This window comes from Clupea harengus, unplaced genomic scaffold, assembly GCF_900700415.2.
Source record: "Clupea harengus unplaced genomic scaffold, Ch_v2.0.2, whole genome shotgun sequence".
NCBI classification, from domain to species: Eukaryota; Metazoa; Chordata; class Actinopteri; order Clupeiformes; family Clupeidae; genus Clupea; species Clupea harengus.
In genome coordinates, this window is record NW_024879564.1 from 95001 (window position 1) to 113509 (window position 18509).

At 39.7% G+C, this 18509-nt stretch overlaps 1 protein-coding gene across 1 annotated transcript in view; it reads left to right on the top strand.

Annotated features, from left to right (window-relative positions):
- Nucleotides 1–18308, top strand: part of LOC122128911 (NLR family CARD domain-containing protein 3-like) — a 19565-nt gene extending 1257 nt beyond the window's left edge. The window contains exons 2-6 of the mRNA XM_042703970.1: nt 926–2759; nt 8193–8363; nt 14111–14284; nt 14932–14978; nt 17697–18308. Of these exons, the coding sequence (XP_042559904.1) occupies nt 926–2759; nt 8193–8363; nt 14111–14284; nt 14932–14978; nt 17697–18229 (2759 nt within the window). The 3' untranslated portion in view covers nt 18230–18308. The remainder of the gene's footprint in view (nt 1–925; nt 2760–8192; nt 8364–14110; nt 14285–14931; nt 14979–17696) is intronic.
- Nucleotides 18309–18509: the final 201 nt, after the last annotated feature.

The window sequence follows — 18509 nt, forward strand, 5'->3', positions numbered from 1 at the left end:
GTCTTTAGGCACTTTACAGAGCCCTAGGCCTGAACCCCCTTATAGCACAATGGTAAGAAGGGGCAGAACTGGAGGGAGAAGAAGGGGAGGGCAGACAGTCAGACACATGAGAGATAAATTCATACTCGTATCAGGATGTAATATCAAGTATTGTAGAACAGCTTAGTGGGTATACAGTGTGCTCATAGGTTACTATTTCAAGGGTAAGTAGAGTAATGGAACAGAAAACTATGTTGATGGTGGCAATTATGTACATTGCTAGCACAGACTTTGGTGTAGATTAAGGGCATGACAGTGTGGTGGAGGTGGGTACATGTAGGCCGGGGGTTTCTAAAAATTGAGCGGGTGGAGAGACTACAGCAGCATTCCACAACAAGTCTAACCATGTTGCAAACACAACATGAGGGTTTAGATTGGCTGGACCAGGGGTCGGGAACTTCCAACCTCTGGGCCATATAGCATTTACACAGGACTTCAAGTCAATTGGAGAATGAAGTTATATACATTTAAACATTGACTCTGTTTGTCATTCAGTGGGATAATTCATAAATGCATTATTTTAATTTAGTTGACCAAATATTATGTACTAATACAACATCATTACTATAACTAATATTTTGAAGTAGACTAGGTGTAGTCATGTAGGTCCACAAATTACTTTCTAAATAATCGCATGGCTCTTGGTAGGAGAAATATTCCCCATCCCTGCTCTAGATTATCAGACAGGGTTTTAGAATGTAGATCTACAGCAGATAAGATTAATTCCATTGTAATGTGTAAGGAGCAACAGTAGTTAAAAGCAAATGGATATTTGTGTCTGGAATGTCAATGGTAATTTGGCGAAAGCAATCACAAATGAAAATCAATATTGTGATTGATCAAACACATGATACTAATAGGTTACTTTGTTCATTTTTGTTCACAGCTGATGAAGTCCTGAGGAGAGTTATAGAGAAGCATAAAGCCAGTCTGAAGGGGAAGTTTGAGAACATATCTGAAGGCATCATCAAACCAGGAGCTGAGACACCCCTCAATAAGATCTACACAGAGCTCTACATCACAGAGGGAGAGAGTGAAGGGGTGAATAAGGAACATGAGGTTTGGCAGGTAGAGTCAGCATCCAGAGCACAAACCACAGAAGACACACCAATCAACTGCAATGACATCTTCAAGCCCTTACCTGGACAGGAGAAGCACATCAGAACTGTGATGACCAAAGGTGTTGCTGGCATTGGAAAAACAGTCTCAGTGCAGAAGTTCATTCTTGATTGGATAGATGGGGTAGCCAATCAGAATGTAGACTTTATATTTCCCCTTCCTTTCCGTGAGCTGAATTTGGTCAGGAGTGATAAGTATAGTCTTCACAAGCTTCTGCTTGACTTCCATCCTGAACTGAAGGAGCTGAAGGATGGTGAAGAATACAACAACTGTCAGGTTGTGTTCATCTTTGATGGTTTGGATGAGAGTCGATTACCTCTGAATTTCCAACAGAACATGATATCTGATTTAAAACAAACATCATCAGTGGATGTTCTGATGACAAGCCTCATTCAGGGAACTCTGCTTCCCTCTGCACACATCTGGATAACCTCACGACCAGCAGCAGCCAGTCAAATTCCTGCTCAGTGCATCGATCAGGTGACAGAAGTACGAGGGTTCAATGACCCTCAGAAGGAAGAGTACTTCAGGAAGAGAATCAGTGATGAGAGTCAGGCCAGCAGAATCATCTCACACATTAAGGCATCCAGGAGTCTCCACATCATGTGCCACATTCCAGTCTTCTGTTGGATTGCAGCCACTGTACTTCAGCAGATGCTGGACAACACTAAAGACATTCCCAAAACTCTGACTGAGATGTTCATACGCTTCTTGCTCATCCAGACCAGAAGGAAGGATCAGAAGTATCAGAGTGGAACTGAGACAGATCAAGAGAAACTTCTAAAATCTCAGAAGGAAATTTTACTGAAGCTTGGAGAACTGGCTTTCATTAATCTAGAGAATGGCAATCTGATGTTTTACGAGGGAGATCTGAAAGAGTGTGGCATTGATGTCAGTGAAGCCTCAGTGTACTCTGGCATGTGCACTGAAATCTTCAAGGAAGAATCTGTGTTTCACCAGAGGAAGGTCTACTGCTTTGTGCATCTGAGCATCCAGGAGTTTCTGGCTGCTGTGTTTGTGTTTCACACTTATGTGACTGAGAACTTTGAGGCCCTGAAATCCCTCCTCAGTGAAGAACATAAACCCAGTCATGTTTTATCATCTATTCAATCAGTGATGGGCTTACAATCTCAAGATCATCTACATGTGTTACTCAAGAGTGCAGTGGATGAGGCTTTGAAGAGCAGGAATGGACACCTGGATCTTTTCCTTCGCTTCCTTATGGGCATCTCTCTGAAGAGCAATCAGAGACTTTTGAAAGGTCTACTGAACCAGAAACACAGCAGCTCAAAGAGCACCAAGGAAATATGTCAATACATTAAGAAGCTCAACAGCGAAGATCTCTCTCCTGAACGATGCATCAATCTTTTCCATTGCTTATTTGAAATGAACGATCATTCCATGCACAAAGAAATAAAAAAATATCAGGAGTCACCAAAGAACATCAAACAGAAATTGTCTCCTGCCCACTGTTCAGCACTGGCCCACATGCTTCTGATGTCTGAGGAGGTGCTGGATGAGTTTGACCTCAAGAAATACAACACATTAGATGAGGGACGCAGGAGATTGCTCCCTGCTGTGAGATGCTACAGAAGGGCACGGTGAGTTTCTAATGGAGATGGATAAACTTATTTTTTCATTGTTATTTGTGACAAAATGTGAACTTGTGTTGATTATGTCCCTTCCACTACAGAACTGTGCATTACTGATTCATAGTTTTGATGTCACTGCTATCTACTGCTGACGTACAGTATGAAACATGTAAAGATACCAGCAGATGCATAAATGCATAAATGAGTCATGATATAGGAGATAAATATTCCATTTTCACTGCAGGTTGATAACTTGGCATGAAATGACACTTCACATCATTGCATTGCATACATTTTAATGTAAGTTTCACTTTTAGTCTGCTCTTTGATTAACACAGTAAAGTCAGGATTCACAAATAGATTACTAATAGGTAACTGGTCTGGACTGATATGTGGATTTATTCTATTGATCTACTTATCTAGTTATGTCCAAATTATCCACTGTCTCTCAGTGAGGCCTACTGTAAAAAAGTATGTAGGTGTAAAGGCCGAAATATGCTTCTACGACTGCGTAGTTACACAGTTACACAGTTGCTTTGATGGACTTGTGGTCAAAGATAGAGATGATAAGAACAGTATGAGAAATACATTTCATAATTTATAGTTATAAGTTATATGCCAATATGAAATCTACACCACTAGTGTGTAGGAGTAGTGTGCACATGAATGTCAATACATGTACGTAGTTATTGCCCAAAACGACCAGCTTCCACCGACTTCTAGCTTTCCCAGGATTCCGTCTCCTGGGAGACAACTTCAGAGCTTTCCTTGTCCGCTGGGTTTCGACTCCAGCAAGTTCCTGGTCTACGGGATCCCACTCCCGCCAGTGGCGTGTCTCCAGTATTCCACGCCAGCATTTCCTGATTCCGCAATTTCCCAGATCGCTCCGTAGCTCCGTGCCCACGACCCCAGGTCTTCTGTGACTGTCTCTGTATTGTTCTGCACCCCTGCGTGCAGGTTTTTCCTGGTTCTTGTGCTTATGTTCAAAGTTTATTCCATAGATCTCCATTGTTAGCCCTTGTAGTATCCGTGAGTTAAATCCTAATTTACTTATTGTCGTGTTTGCGTTTACTGGAGTTCAACGCCATTTATCTTAGTTTTGATTCTTGTTAGCCTTTTGAGTTCATAACGTTTGTCCATCTTTGTGTAATTCCAATTGGTTTCTGTATCTTAGTATTTCGTTTCTGTATAATCCTTGTCTTAGTCTTTTCATTGAACGTGTATTCCTGAGTTCTGTTCAGTTATATAAGTTCTTAGAATTGTCTTGTGATCCTGTAGTTCCAGAGTTAGACTATATGTAGTTTTCGTTATGTCTGTTCCTGCCTAGTCTTGTTCTTGTTAGTCATTCATACTGCTGATCTTGTTCCCCATTTGTTTGTGAGTCCGCCCTGTGTGTGACTTTTCCCATATTCCCTGGCTGGATCCTCAAATAAACTCTGCTTTTTCCGGAAAACACCCATCTGAGCCTTGATGTTCTGTGACAGCTTGTGTATTAGTATGCCATTACTGTCATGTAAAATGTAGCAGTGCATTTAGAAATCTAAAGGGAAAACTCAGCCCTACTTCAACTGGAATATTTTCCTTCTTTCACCCCTCTCACTGAGAGTGAGGTCTCCAAACTCCTAACATGTAGCCGTTCTACTACATGCCCTTTGGATCCTATCCCATCCTACATCCTTCAAGCCATATCGCCTACCGTCTTACCAGCAATCACACATGTGATTAATGCGTAATTTACTTCTGGAACATTTCCCTCTTTTTCAAAGTGGCTTGGGTAACACCACTTCTCAAAAAGGCATCTCTCGATCCCAATCACAGTCAACCACCGCATCCATCTGTCTATACTGTCAAGTATGGGCATTTCTGGCAGGGCACACTCCTGGTTTGAATCTTACCTCACTGGACGCTCATTCAACGTGTCATGGCAAGGTCAGCTGTCTGTACCTCACCACAGGGCTTGGTGTTAGGACCACTTCTCTTTGCCATTTACACCACCTCGTTGGGCCGAATCATCCACTCGGAAGGTTTTTCATATCACTTCTATGCATATGATACCCAACTGTATCTGTCTTTCCCTCCTGACGACACCACTGTCTCGGCATGGATCTAGGATTGTCTCTCTGATATATCCACATGGACGAAGGATCACCATCTTCGACTTAATCTAGCTAAAATGGAACTGTTGCACTGTAAACCCAAACAGTTCTACTAACTTATTAACATTATGTATTCAGTACTTAAAACTTGGTATTTAGTTGACCCAACTTTAAATGTATTAGTTTTCTGAGCAAGTGAAGACGTTTTAATTGTATTGGAATGTATTTGTTTGAGTAAACATTGCCTGATGACTCATATTTTTTTAGTTTCATTCAAACGTGACGTCTGACGTCATCAACGTCGTTGCAGGACTAGTTCAGAACAGAATCAGAGATCTTGTGATGAGAGATAGAGACAGCAGACTTAATAATTGTATAGTATCAGTTAGACTTCTATAAGCATGTTCCTCCTGTAGAAGAGGAGTCGACCAACTTCGTAGGGTGACCATATTTGAGTTTGTGAAAAAGAGGACACTTCGTCGCGGGGAGGGGCGTGGTAGTGTGTAGCATACAGATGACCCCGCCCCCTCCCCCGCGACGGAATTTTGACACCTCTTCCACATGCAGATGTCATGTGCTGTTGTAAACAATGCAACTAGTGGAATTGGCACGGTGCTCAGTGTTGCCAGATTGGAAATGGTGAAGTATCGTATTAAATGCTCAAAATGATCGTCTTTGGAGGATAATTAATGTGCATCTGGCGACACTGAGAGGCCGGTCGACCAATGACAGTTCTCGCTACAGTCAGAGCTTGTGCTAGAAGGTGGAACGTAAGGGAGATACCCTTTCCTAAACTTGTAACGGCGTAAAAACTAGTTTGTGAAGGACCCAGAGAAACACAATTATTCCGGACGATTTTGCAATCACTGCCGGACGCATGTCTGGGTAAAAGAGGACGTCTGGTCACCCCACCAAAGGAGATATTTTAGTAATCCTGTCGCTGCTAGGCGTCCTTATCTGGTAAGTAAACTGTGTTTTTTAGCTGTTTGTTACGACAAAATTGCGGGAGCAAGTGAAATTGCGGTAAGAAGTGGCGAATTTCCCTCTTTGTAATTATTATTGAGTAATCACGTTTTGGCTGTCAAGTAGCAAGTTCAGTTGCACGACTGTTGGCGCTGGCGGCTAGGAAGCTAAAGAGCTAAATAGCTAGTTAGTGGGTTATTTCCCCCCAAATATGTTCATGTGCAAAGTAAACAACAATCAATTGTTTATGTTGAAAACAACTCATGTTCTACAGAAACACCATATAATTTATATCAGCATGCTAATGTTTTATGTAACCTTTTAGCAGCTAGCTAGCTTCTATGTGTTTTAATGGATCTGATGGATAAAAGTGTTAGCAGCAAGCTAACAATAATGGTCGAGAACTTTAATTAAGACCTACAATATTCTTTTTGCCCTGACAGCATTCGTGTTGCATATAAACAACAAACCGATTTGATGTAGACATATAAGAAGAGGAGTCAACCAAAGGAGATATTTTTGTGTACAGGCAGAAGGCATCACGCAAGACAGCAGAGGTGCTACGGGTGATCCTCGAGGCTTATGACCTTCAGGTATGTCTAGGATTAACTGCAAGACAGTGATCACATTTTGTTTGTTACTGAAACTTTAATATTAGTTGATACTATGTATTATTAATTGCCAGTTTTTTTGTAAGTGTTTCCATTGAAACTCTCCTGGTAATTGTATTGATGGTGTTTTGCAGGAGGAAGAGGAGCCAGATTTTGATGATGCTCCTTACATCGGGTCCCGACCCCTTCAGCTGCGAGAACATCTTTGAATTGGGTGCAGAAGATTTCTGAGGCATTTATGTTGTTGTTTGGCCTGACGTATGCTTTCAATTTAGAATATCCGAAAAAACTCACGCACACCTTCTCATACAGAACCTTTTTATGTGTCTGGATGACAACAAACCTCTGAAACCGTCCTTACTCACCTTAAAAAATTATTTGTTGAAATAAACGATTTGTTGTTGACTTGTTAACTTTGTAACGCTGTTCTTTAAAGCTTTGATGTAATCTTTTATTTTGTCAGTTGCTTTACAAGAAATATAAATGATGTGATACCTCTTAAGTTTTTCTCATCTCACTCTTTTTAATATAAATCTTACATAGAATGTTTCTTATAGAGTAACTTTCAGTTTAAAGTCAGTTTGTAAACAGAACCAGAAAATCAGTATATGTGGTCAATAATTGAAAATAAGTAGTGCTCACCTAAAAAAAGTTAGCTATTTAAGTATTACCTACTCAGAATAATCAAGCGGAGTTAACTTTTAAAAAAGTAAGCTTATTAAGTATTATTTACTCAGAATAATTAAGTTGAACTCTTTCACCAGTATTAAGTGCACTGAACTTGATTTTTAAGGCTTAAAACTTAATTTTATTTTGTGTTGTTGAGTGAAAATAATTTAGTACATAGAGATTAAAAGATTTAAGTATAAAAATATTTGAATATAAGTTCAGAGAACTTAAAAATGATGAAAACGATAACAAAATAAATCAGTTTAGCCGATGTATCATTTTTAAGTTAAGTTTACTTAAAAATAATAATATATGTACTCAAATTTTATTATGTAATCGGTTACATCAAAAGTTTTAAGTACTCTGAACTTGTTCAGGTTTACAGTGTGGTCTTTCCAGCCAAACAGGCTATACACCGCAACATCGATATACAAATTGACTCCTTATCATATGGAGCATATGATAAGGAGTCAATTTGTATATCGATGTTGCAAAGCAGCAAGAAATCGAGGTGTCAACTAACATTCACCGACCACATTGCCGCTGTCTCTTGGTTATGCCGCTTCGCTCTATTCAACATTTGCAAAATCAGGCCGTACCTAACCCAGTATGCCACCCAGCTGCTGGTACAAACCTTAGTGATTTCCCTCCTAACGGGCCTGCCGACATGCGTGGTGAAACCACTACAGATGATCCAGAACGCCATGGCGCGTCTGGTGTTCAACCAACCGAGTTAACCCACAGGATGTTGCGCTCGTCTAATGGGATCGTTTAGCACTGCCGTCTGTGCAAGTACGGCAATCTAGACTATTCTCATTCGTAGTTCCACGTTGGTGGAACGAGCTGCCTAGCACTACCAGAGCTTTTTTCTGTTTTTTATGTAAAATAGTATTTATTGTTACACTAGGTCTCTATTGCTCGTAGCTTAATTGTTCTGTCCCTTGTACGTCACTTTGGATAAAAGTGTCCGCTAGATGACTAAATGTAATGTAAATGGAATATTTAAACTTTCATTATAATGATTTATCAGGACACCTTCAGAAAGGTATTGCTTTTTTGTAATTCCAGATTACTATTATGTCATGTGTCACTATGTTTTGCAGACTTGCTGAATGCACACTTACAGATAAGTCCTGTGGAATTGTGGCTACAGTTCTACAGTCACCAAACTCCCTGACAGAGCTGGATCTGTGTAACAATGACCTGGGAGATTCTGGAGTTCAACTTCTCTCTAATGGATTGTCTAGTCCCCACTGCAAACTGCAGACATTAAGGTTGGTGTTATACATGTCCTTATTGTCATGAATTTTTTGATTATTTCTGTAGCCCTTAACTATGATTTATATTAGTAGTATGCTGGAAACTGTGAGGACAACTCAGCACCACTTTTATTTGCCTCTACCCCTTCATTTCTATGGATTTCTCAGGACACTTTGTGAACAGCATCACCTTTCATTTTAAAGTAATATTTAGTCTTTTATTATGCTGTTATACAGACTTTCTGAATGCACACTATTAGATAAATCCTGTTTCCTCCTACCCCTTCAACTCCTAAAATGGAGGATGATAGATCTATGGGAACTGATGCATTTTCAGTTTAGTCAGGACCACTCTCATCTAGTAACAATTTACAAGTAATTAGAGTATTGAGAGGATACATCAGTAATCTGCTCATCATAGCGATAAGTATCAGTTTATCACACAGCGGCTTTAACCACCCAAACAACCATCCACCAAAGGTGGTAAGTGGAATAATAGTGAAAAGGTAACAGTACCGTGCTCTCAACTTTACCCATTTGACACTACTAATTAGCAAAACTAGACAGCAAAGGACTTAGGTCGAATAAAAGTTACAAATGGATCTAGATGGACAATTGGACAGTGACTTCAGATCAAGTGTAGCTTCCATATTTATTGCAGATGGAACAAGAGAAGCAATGGGCGAGGCAGAGATAAGGTGACACGATTAAAGGTACAGCAAAAGGCGATTCACCATTAGGTAGAAGGTGCTTCTCCCAGAGTGAGCAGAGGTATGGGTCCGTATATATACACCTCAGAAAGGTTCCCTTTAGTTGGAAAGATAGTGTAGGAAGAGGCACTGCCCCTACATAGACCAGCAGGGAGAGTTGTGTGTGGTAAAGGTCATGAGTTTTTAAACGTTAAATGTATCAGTTGTTTGTGTATGAAAGGCGGTGGTATAAGCAGAACACAGCTGTGGGACTGAAACAGATCAATTTAGCAAATGATCTACACTTGTACAACTAAGATTGGTTCATTTCAGCCTATTCAGATACCTGTACAGTTGATGGGATAACATGCAAGAGTGTAGCTCTCATATGTACTGCACATGGAAAACAGACAAACATTGGCAAGGCAGAGATAATGTGACACGATTAACAGCAAAAGGCTAGACAGTTTACTGGTTACATAGAGCACTTTAGGTGATCCCTTATCATAAAAGGTGAATATACCAGGGATGGGCAGTATTACTAGATGTAATTATAATATCTATTTAAAATGCAGAATAGTATTTTGTCATTTGTATTTGATTGGCCTTATAAAATGGTTATGTAATTTGTATCAAAATAGTATAGTGTTGAATATTTTCGCATACTATATTCTAAAAATACTATCAGTATATTTTGAGAATGAAGGATGGAGGATGGGGGAGGAGGCGGGAGGAACCAGTACAGATCCACAGAGGTGCACTATTAAAAGGTATTCTGTGACTGGAACATAGAAATGTATTGCAATAGTGACATCTTCTGGTCACTTATTGGGGCTGAAAAACCATTGAAGCTGACATTGTGCGTTTGAAGTAACTTTTAAAATGGCATGAATGCAAATGTGGCATGGCAAACAGCAAGAATACCGTATCCAAATGGAATGGAATGGAATATTTCTGCCCTGATATTTTCTCAAAAACGGTTTCATCGTGATATGAAACAATGTTGCTGTCAACAATAATTATGGCTTCTATACAAGTTTTAATGGATTTGCATTTAACCATGAGGACATACACTCAGTTGCCAGTTGATCATGTACACTTAGTGAAAACTAATGCAGTCTAGTGCAACAGCCCTTCAATAAATCCCCCTTCATGATTATTCTAATGTTAACTTTATGAGAGGTGCCGATTCAACTATGCCATCATTTTGAAGGATGTAGTTTGTGGTTTTGTTAAACTGTATTGAATTTTGGCTAGCGTCACTGATTGAAATAGGCTGGTCAAATTAATAGAAACAAGTGTAAGTAGGCCTGCAACAGTGTTAATTTCGTTGACGAAAACTATGACGAAAACTATGACGAAAAATATTCGTTAACGACCTTTTTCCCGTGACTAAAACGAGACTAAGACGTGACGAAAACGGATCTTTCTAAATAAAAACTATGACTAAATCTATTTTAAATTTCGTTGACGAGACGAGACGAAAATGTTGGTGGTTGACTAAGTCACAATTGTTTTGTTTTTTCTAAACTTGTATGCACATGATTGGTTGAATGTTGCCCGGTCCTGTATCTATCCCTCCTCCACATGCAAGTGACGCCCTAACAAACGTTATGATGGCTGAAGTTCAGGCACTCGGTACTGGAAGAAACATAAGAATAGATATCTGGACAGTCTTTAATTATAACTTGACAGAAAATAAAACACAATGCACCTCAATAACCGGAGAGAAACCTTGTGGCTTCAAAATAGGTGGGAAGAACACAACAAGAGGCACCTGAAAGCGCACAAGACAACCCTGCCATTTGCCTAGGTAAATTAGCTAGTAACTGTCAATGATAATTAGCTAATGTTAGCTAGTTATTCGAATATATTAGCCAACGTTAAGTTAACTTCAAAGGGGCAGTCGAGTGTATAGGTTGTGTCAGCTTGGATAACTAGCTAGTCATTTTCGATTGAAACCTCCCGTTTGGCTTGGCAAATGAGTTCCAAAACTTTTAGCTAGCTAACGTTAGCTAACTATGAGGTAGCATAGCTAAGTTATACTAGCTATCGATAGCTAGCTAAGTTATACTAGCTATCGATAACTGGCTAGTAAACGCATTGCAGAATGGACTATAGGACAGGCCACGTATGACATTATTCAAGAAAAAATAAATTAATATGTGATTGGTTTACATATCCTTGTCTATTTATGCAATTGTTATTATCATTGGCACTACTTTCAACTCTCAAACTATCCGTCTAGCTAAATATGTTGGTTATCAGATTGCACAGCAATTCATATGGAGGATATGTGGTTGATTTAACTAAGGCCAGGTAGACATAGTAGTTGTATTGTGTTATCACATCATTTGAATCTTCAAAATCTAGACTTGTTATTCTCTTATATTTTAATGATAATACTTTTAATTAAGTATTGCCTTAAAATTATTATTTACATTGAATTCATTGGAATTCAGCTGTAGGCATATACTAGGAGATCTGTATCTTAGAGACTAATTGCATCCACAGTTTAAGTACTGCAAGCTTGACTATAATGCAGTTGTAAACACAAGGGGTCCCCGGGCCTGAGAAGGGAAGGAAAGGAGTTTAATGTGGCTATAAGATAGACTTTTAAATGTGACTAAAACTAGACTAAAATGTATTGAGACTTTGTCGACTGAAACTAGACTAAAATGTTCTGAGCTTTCGTCGACGAAAACTAGACTAAAACTAAGGAGGATAAAAATGACTAAAACTAAATCTAAAATAGCTGCCAAAATTAACACTGGCCTGCAATGCAATATAATTCAACAGCACCTCAAACTGCAGCCTCCAAAATGAATACACTGGATCAACAGCTTTCCATATTACTTTAAACAAATCATGAAGACAAGATTTATAGCAGGACTGGTGCATTCGTTTTAGCGTTACTGGCACCTGTATTCTTTTGCCTGGAAGAGGGACAAAGGCCTTTTAAGGGGAATCACCTAAATGTAGGTTATGTTTTTATCATCCAGAGGTGTTATTATAGTGTTTATACATAGTTATAATAGTGCAAAAGAAAGACATAATTGCACCCCACAGCATTTTTCATTTAAACCTGCCTTTTAAAAACAGCATGTAAAGGAGATTCTTAGTTTTTTTTACACAAACTCTGAATTGAAAAAGGCTTAGGCTACTTCATGTGTAAGTCTTTGGAAGTTGCAACCTAGACTAACCTAGATAGAAAGACTAGGGTACCATTCTACAGCTGTTCAAATCCTCTACAGCAGAGAATTCTCCAATAACAAATTCTGCTCACAAGGTGTGAGATTTAGATTTTCTCATGACATGATATGAAAATACGGCATATTTAATGATAATTCAAGCATATTAGACTCATTTCTTGGTCTGTCTTAAATTGTAGATTGACATGGGGTAAGGCGATCCTGTAGGCAACACAATAGTCTATGTTTCATGAAAGCAGACATATTAAATGATAATTCAAGCATATTACCGCAATATATTATTTTTTATTGTAGATTGACGTGGGATAAGGCATCCCAAAAGACCATGCGTAGCTGGCCATTCTCTTAAAAGGCCATGCATAGCCATTCTCTGATGATGATGATTCTCTCATGATGAATGTGGCATGTTTAGTTCAGCTTAAGCCAAGATGACAGAAAGAAAGAGCCTTTGAATTAGCACCACTGCTAAAATTACTGCTGTTTATTATTAAATACGTTATTAAATACGAGATTCTGGAGTTCAGCTTCTCTCTTAGGGACTGTCTAGTCACCACTGCAAACTGCAGACAGTGAGGTTGGTGTTGTCAGCATGGAGACACCATCAAACTTTGTTGCTCAGAGAATGGCCTACTTAACAGTAAGAAGGTGCTGCCATTTACACCAGTCAGTCATATGGTAGAATACAGGGGAGTGGTGACACTACCTCTTGGGGAAGGAGTTCAAATGCATACAGGAGAACCTGAATCCTCAAAAAAAGCCATTTGAATGCTAATGAAAACGGTGTCCATGTTTGAGACAGAGTGCAGAGAACGCACACAGGAACATGAGTTACGGATTAAGATGATGCAAAAAAATGTTGAGTTCCTATGTGACACAGCAGGAAAACAGCAATATTCAGTTCTAACATGTTAATGTCAGTTGAATAATTACTTTGGTTTTGTGACTGAAGCATTCAATAATGGGCCACAATTCACTTGAAACACAAAATATGAAGGCCAAATGTTTCATGACTCATTCTAATCTCATTTTGAAAATAAATGAGTTTGTATATTTTAAAAGCTATGCATACAAATGTCCATGTATTTCATTGTTTTAAATAATTTCCTATCATCTTAAGGCCGCCCTTACAGCTCCCTGAGTTGCCCTTTTGGGCCCTGGTCCCCCTGTTGAGAACCACTATTTTAAAGGGCACCAGAGCATTTCCTTTGAAAACATCAGTCCTAGTTAAAAGTGTTTCTGTAGCTCATTCATCAGGTCTTCAAACAGCTCGCTCCTCTGCGTCCCCAAAACCAAGCTCCGCACCATAGGCGATCGGGCCTTTTGCTCGGCAGCGCCACGCTTATGGAACAGCCTCCCTGACCACCTAAGGGCAACGCAGATGCTGGACTCCTTTAAAGCTGGACTAAAAACATTTTTATTCAGGAAGGCATTTCTGGCCTTGTGTTAAATCTTATGTTAAAAGGTTTTCTATTATGCTTATGTTAATTCATTTTTATTGTATTGTATTATTATAGTTTCTAATATGTTGGCACTCTGAGATTCTTTTGAATGAAAAGTGCATTACAAATAAAATGAATTATTATTATTATATTTAAATTTGTATTATTTTTGATACAAATATTTTTTTCAGTAATGACTGCCTGTACAATGAAGTCAATTAGGTACTGAAGAGATATCATGCTGATAAGGAGATTTTTCAGTTTAACTTGGAGAACAAAGTAGTGTGTACTATTTTATCTCCATCTCTGTTTCCATTTTAGAACTGTCCCTGACTAGTTTTTGGATCATATCAAATTGTATTACTCTCTCTCTCTCTCTCTCTCTCTCTCTCTCTCTCTCTCTCTCTCTCTCTCTCTCTTAGGCTCTCTGATTGTCTCATCTCAGAAAAGGGTTGTATTTGTCTGGCTTCAGCTCTTTCTTCAAACCCCTCCCACCTAAAAGAGCTGGATCTGAGCTACAATTATCCCGGAGAATCAGGACTGAAGCTGTTATCTGTTAGGCTGGAGGATCCTGACTGTAAACTGGAGACGCTTAAGTAAGCGTAGAAAGAATCCCAATGTTGTACTTTTCTGCATTATTCGTGTGAGATCAAATCAGTTTCTTCATACCTAGTGCAGTGATGTATGTTCGAAGATGTATTTAAATAGCTACTTTATCAACTTAGATGTAGGTCACTTCTTTGATACAGTGTCCAATATTGCAAATATGAATTTAAACTGTCCCTTTTGCAAAGTGGTCCAGATAAATAATGTGAGGATTAGAGGTCAGGCAGGGAAGGTGGCAGGCAGGTAAGTGGACTCCAAAGGAATCCAAAGTCCAAATAAATGATATGGTAGCAAAGGGATTAGTCAATGAATAGGCAGTTGGTAAAGGTTAAAACTAGTCCCAATTAGGCAAGAAATTGGCAAAATAGGAATATAGAACTATATTTACTCTACATCTTCCTGATTCCTTTGTTCCTTTGTCCTTGTTTCTCTGGTGTCAAAGGTCAAGGTCCATCTTAACCTGGCTGCCTTCCTTCATTTTAATTAGATTTATCAGAAATATCATTCTTCTTACAAGAATACATATGTATCTTTCCTTAAATTATCATTTAATCATGTAGTTATCGAATAACTATTAACTATTCAAATGAAAAAATTGGCAGATCAGTATATGTGTGACTGTGTGTTTCTGTTACAGAACTGACCATGCTTCTGAAAACAGAGCACGACCACGTTTGCTGAGATGTAAGTCTTAATGGTTAATTCAGTAACTGTATGAATTGGGATCATTCACAGACATATGTTCTGTGTGTTCAGTCTGTAGTCTGTCTTCACTGAGTGTTATGCCTGTTGTAGCTGTTACCACTGCACACTTCACAATGATGCACACCAATGGATGGGTGTGTGTGTGTGTGTGTGTGTGTGTGTGTGTGTGTGTGTGTGTGTTTGTGTGTGCCTGTGTGTGTCTGTGTGTGTGCCAGGGTCACCGCAATTAATGAGCCCAAGGCTTTCATTTCCAATACCAAATCATTTGGGAAGTGTTCAGCTCTTAAGAAATCTAGAAAGTAAGATTAAGATGTTTACAAAGTATTTTTACAAAGTATTTCCTCAGAGGACAGTAAGGGGTGGGGATGCATCCAAATGTGTTATTTGGGAAAGCATAGATAATGCGATGTAAGTAGGTTACTTCTACCCAAAATTGTTCATTGGTGTAAAAAAAAAGTCAGCTCTATGACTTCACATCAGTGCATCAACTATGAGCTACTATCTTTCTTGAGAGCAATTCATATCATCATTGTCATGGTCTTCAAGCGACTCAGAGACCTGAATGGATTGATTTGATTGGAAACAGCCAGTACAGGGGGAAACATGGGAAATAACAGGGAGAACACAAAAATAATGCTCAGAGGATAAAGTCCATAGGCACAATGACCAACAAAACACATAGCTCAGGAGGTTTTAGATTTAATATGGAAAAAATAAGGTAAACAAGGAACGGGAACGCTGGAACACGGGAGCTAGGGAGAGGACACAGAGAATTAGAATGACCTGTAAGTCGGGGAGGAAGACAGGAACGATCGCAGGAGTTGAAGAGTCTGGAGCTTAAATCTTCTGGAGTTTAGTCCTTTTAAAACAAGGTCAGACAGGGAAGTGAGGGGATTGAGGAGTTTATATAGTGGAGAGAGTGACAGGTGCAGGTAATCAGCCAATCAGGGGACTGGGAAGGTGAATCAGGAGGGGGTGTGGCAGGAGCAGGGCGTGGCAGGAGCAGGGCTCAGCGCTGGCGTGATAATCATATACCACACGATACAAATACCCATTCTGTTTGCAACATATGACATTGTTTTCACTAACTAGTCGTTTCATTTACTACATATTATTGAAAAGAGTTTGCTATATTATATTGTCGCTGTATAATAATACATTTACCTATATTTTGTATTCTTTACTTATTACAAATAGCAAATACACTAATAAGTACAGACAAGCATTCTTTATTATCATCTGTAGTTCATTTGTGTACTGAGTATGTACTGAGAGTCTTTTTAATATTCAGTTGAAAAGATAAGTACTATACGATGACACTGATTCATGGTGAACTGCCACTTTAAAAAAAGACTCTCCTGTTAAGTCCATCGTTTTTGCATCAAACCTAAATTGAGCTGTTCACGTGTTTATGTCAGGCCAACACGTGGTAAATAAAACAACATTTCATGCTAAACTAGTTGACGTATGACCGGTCAGATGGGATGTTAACTGAAGGCCCTGATCACAGAAAACAGTGAACTTTTATACAGTATTTGTCACACTAACAGTTACACATTATCTAGTTTCAGCAAATCACATTCCCTTTCATCATTCGTTACCAACACATATCTCTTATTTGAACTCCTCTCTTCTCTGAATAAAGAATGATTTAAACTCTAATGATGATGATGATTGATTAAGACATTTTTCAGATCATTCCTCTCATTTCTCCAACTCCCCTTGGTCACTTCTCACAAATCATCTGCTGACACCTCTATATATACATGATACATGGACTGGGGGAAATACAAGGCTGATTCAAATGTCATGAGAAACCACCACCATCAGAACAGGGAGAGAAAGATGTTGTTTTAAAGTTTATACTTTTCCCATATAGTGAATATGTCATCACTGCAACCTAAATATTTACACTGATTCAGACCCCTCTGGGACACACAACACCAGACATGAATAAAGTTTGGCAATTTTATTGTAGAGGGCTGGCAGCCACACACACACTGGGTGTCTTTGGAATGTGAGGTAGTGTGTGTGTGTGTGTGTGTGTAATGCTGTGCTGTGTTTGGAATGCGAGGTTGTGTGTGTGTGTATTGGCGTACTGTATTTGGAATGTAGTGTGTCTGTGTATTGTTTTGCTGGGTTAGGAATGTGTAGTTGGGTGTGTGTGTGTGATTTAGTGTATTGCGTAAGGAATTTGCCATTGCGTGTGTCTGTGTGTGTGTGTGTGTGTCTGTGTGTGTCTGTGTGTGTGTGTGTGTGTGTGTGTTGGGGTGCTGTGTTTGGAGTGTGTAGTATATTGTGTGTATTTGCATCCTGTGTTTGGAATCTGTAGTGGTGTGAGTGAGTGTGTGCTTGTGTGTGTTTGCGTATTGGTATGCTGTGTTTGGAATGTAGTGTGTGTGTGTGTTTTGTGTGTGAGTGTGTGTGGGTTTGTGTGTTGGTGTGCTGTGTTTGAAATGTAGTGTGTGTGTGTGTGTGTGTGTTGTTGTGTGTGTGTATGTGTGTATTGGTGTGCTGTGTTTGGAATGTAGTCAGTGTGTGTGTGTGTGTGTGTGTGTGTGTGTGTGTGTGTGTGTGTGCTGTGTTTGTGTGTGTGTGTGTGTGTGTGTGTGTGTGTGTGTGTTAGTCAGCAGCAGCTGTCACTCCCAATATTCTGATGATGTTGTTCTCTCCTCTCTCCTCTCCTCTTGTCTGCAGATGCCTGTGAGCTCACACTGGACCCAAACACAGCAGGCATACATCTCTCTCTCTCTGAGGGGAACAGAAAGGTGACATGGATGGATAAGGAGCAGCCGTATCCTGACCACCCAGAGAGATTTGACTGCTGGGAACAGGTGTTGTGTAGAGAGGGTCAGTCTGGACGCTGCTACTGGGAGGCTGAGTGGAGTGGGGATGGGGCTTATATATCTGTGGCGTATAAAAGCATCCAGAGGAAAGGGAGGAGTAATGAGAGCACACTGGGACGTAATGACAAGTCCTGGAGTCTGGACTGCTCTCCTGACAGTTACTCTGCCAGCCACAATAATGAAGACACTGTCATACCTGTCCCCTCCTCCCGCTCCAGAAGAGTAGGAGTGTACCTGGACTGGCCAGCCGGCACTCTGTCCTTCTACAGCGTCTCCTCTGACACACTCACCCACCTGCACACGTTCCACTCCACATTCACTGAGCCCCTCTATCCTGGGTTTTTGGTTTATTACTCCTCAGTGTCCCTGTGCCAGATCACATGACCTCCCCATGCTGCAGGAACACAGGAGTCACCCACTCCTATTCATACACATGTGTGGTGCTGTGATGCTATGGAAATAGTGATATTCTGTTTATACACCACTGCTTTGATGATACTTTCCGAATAGTGATGTTGTATTTTAGTATTATAAGAATTGTTCAGCAACAATATGATGTATTCTGCCCTCCTTAAGGTTATTTTCTGCATTTGTTTGAAATCAATGCACTGGTGTGTGTGTGTGTGTTTGTGTGTGTGTGTGTGTGTGTGTGTGTGTATGGCAT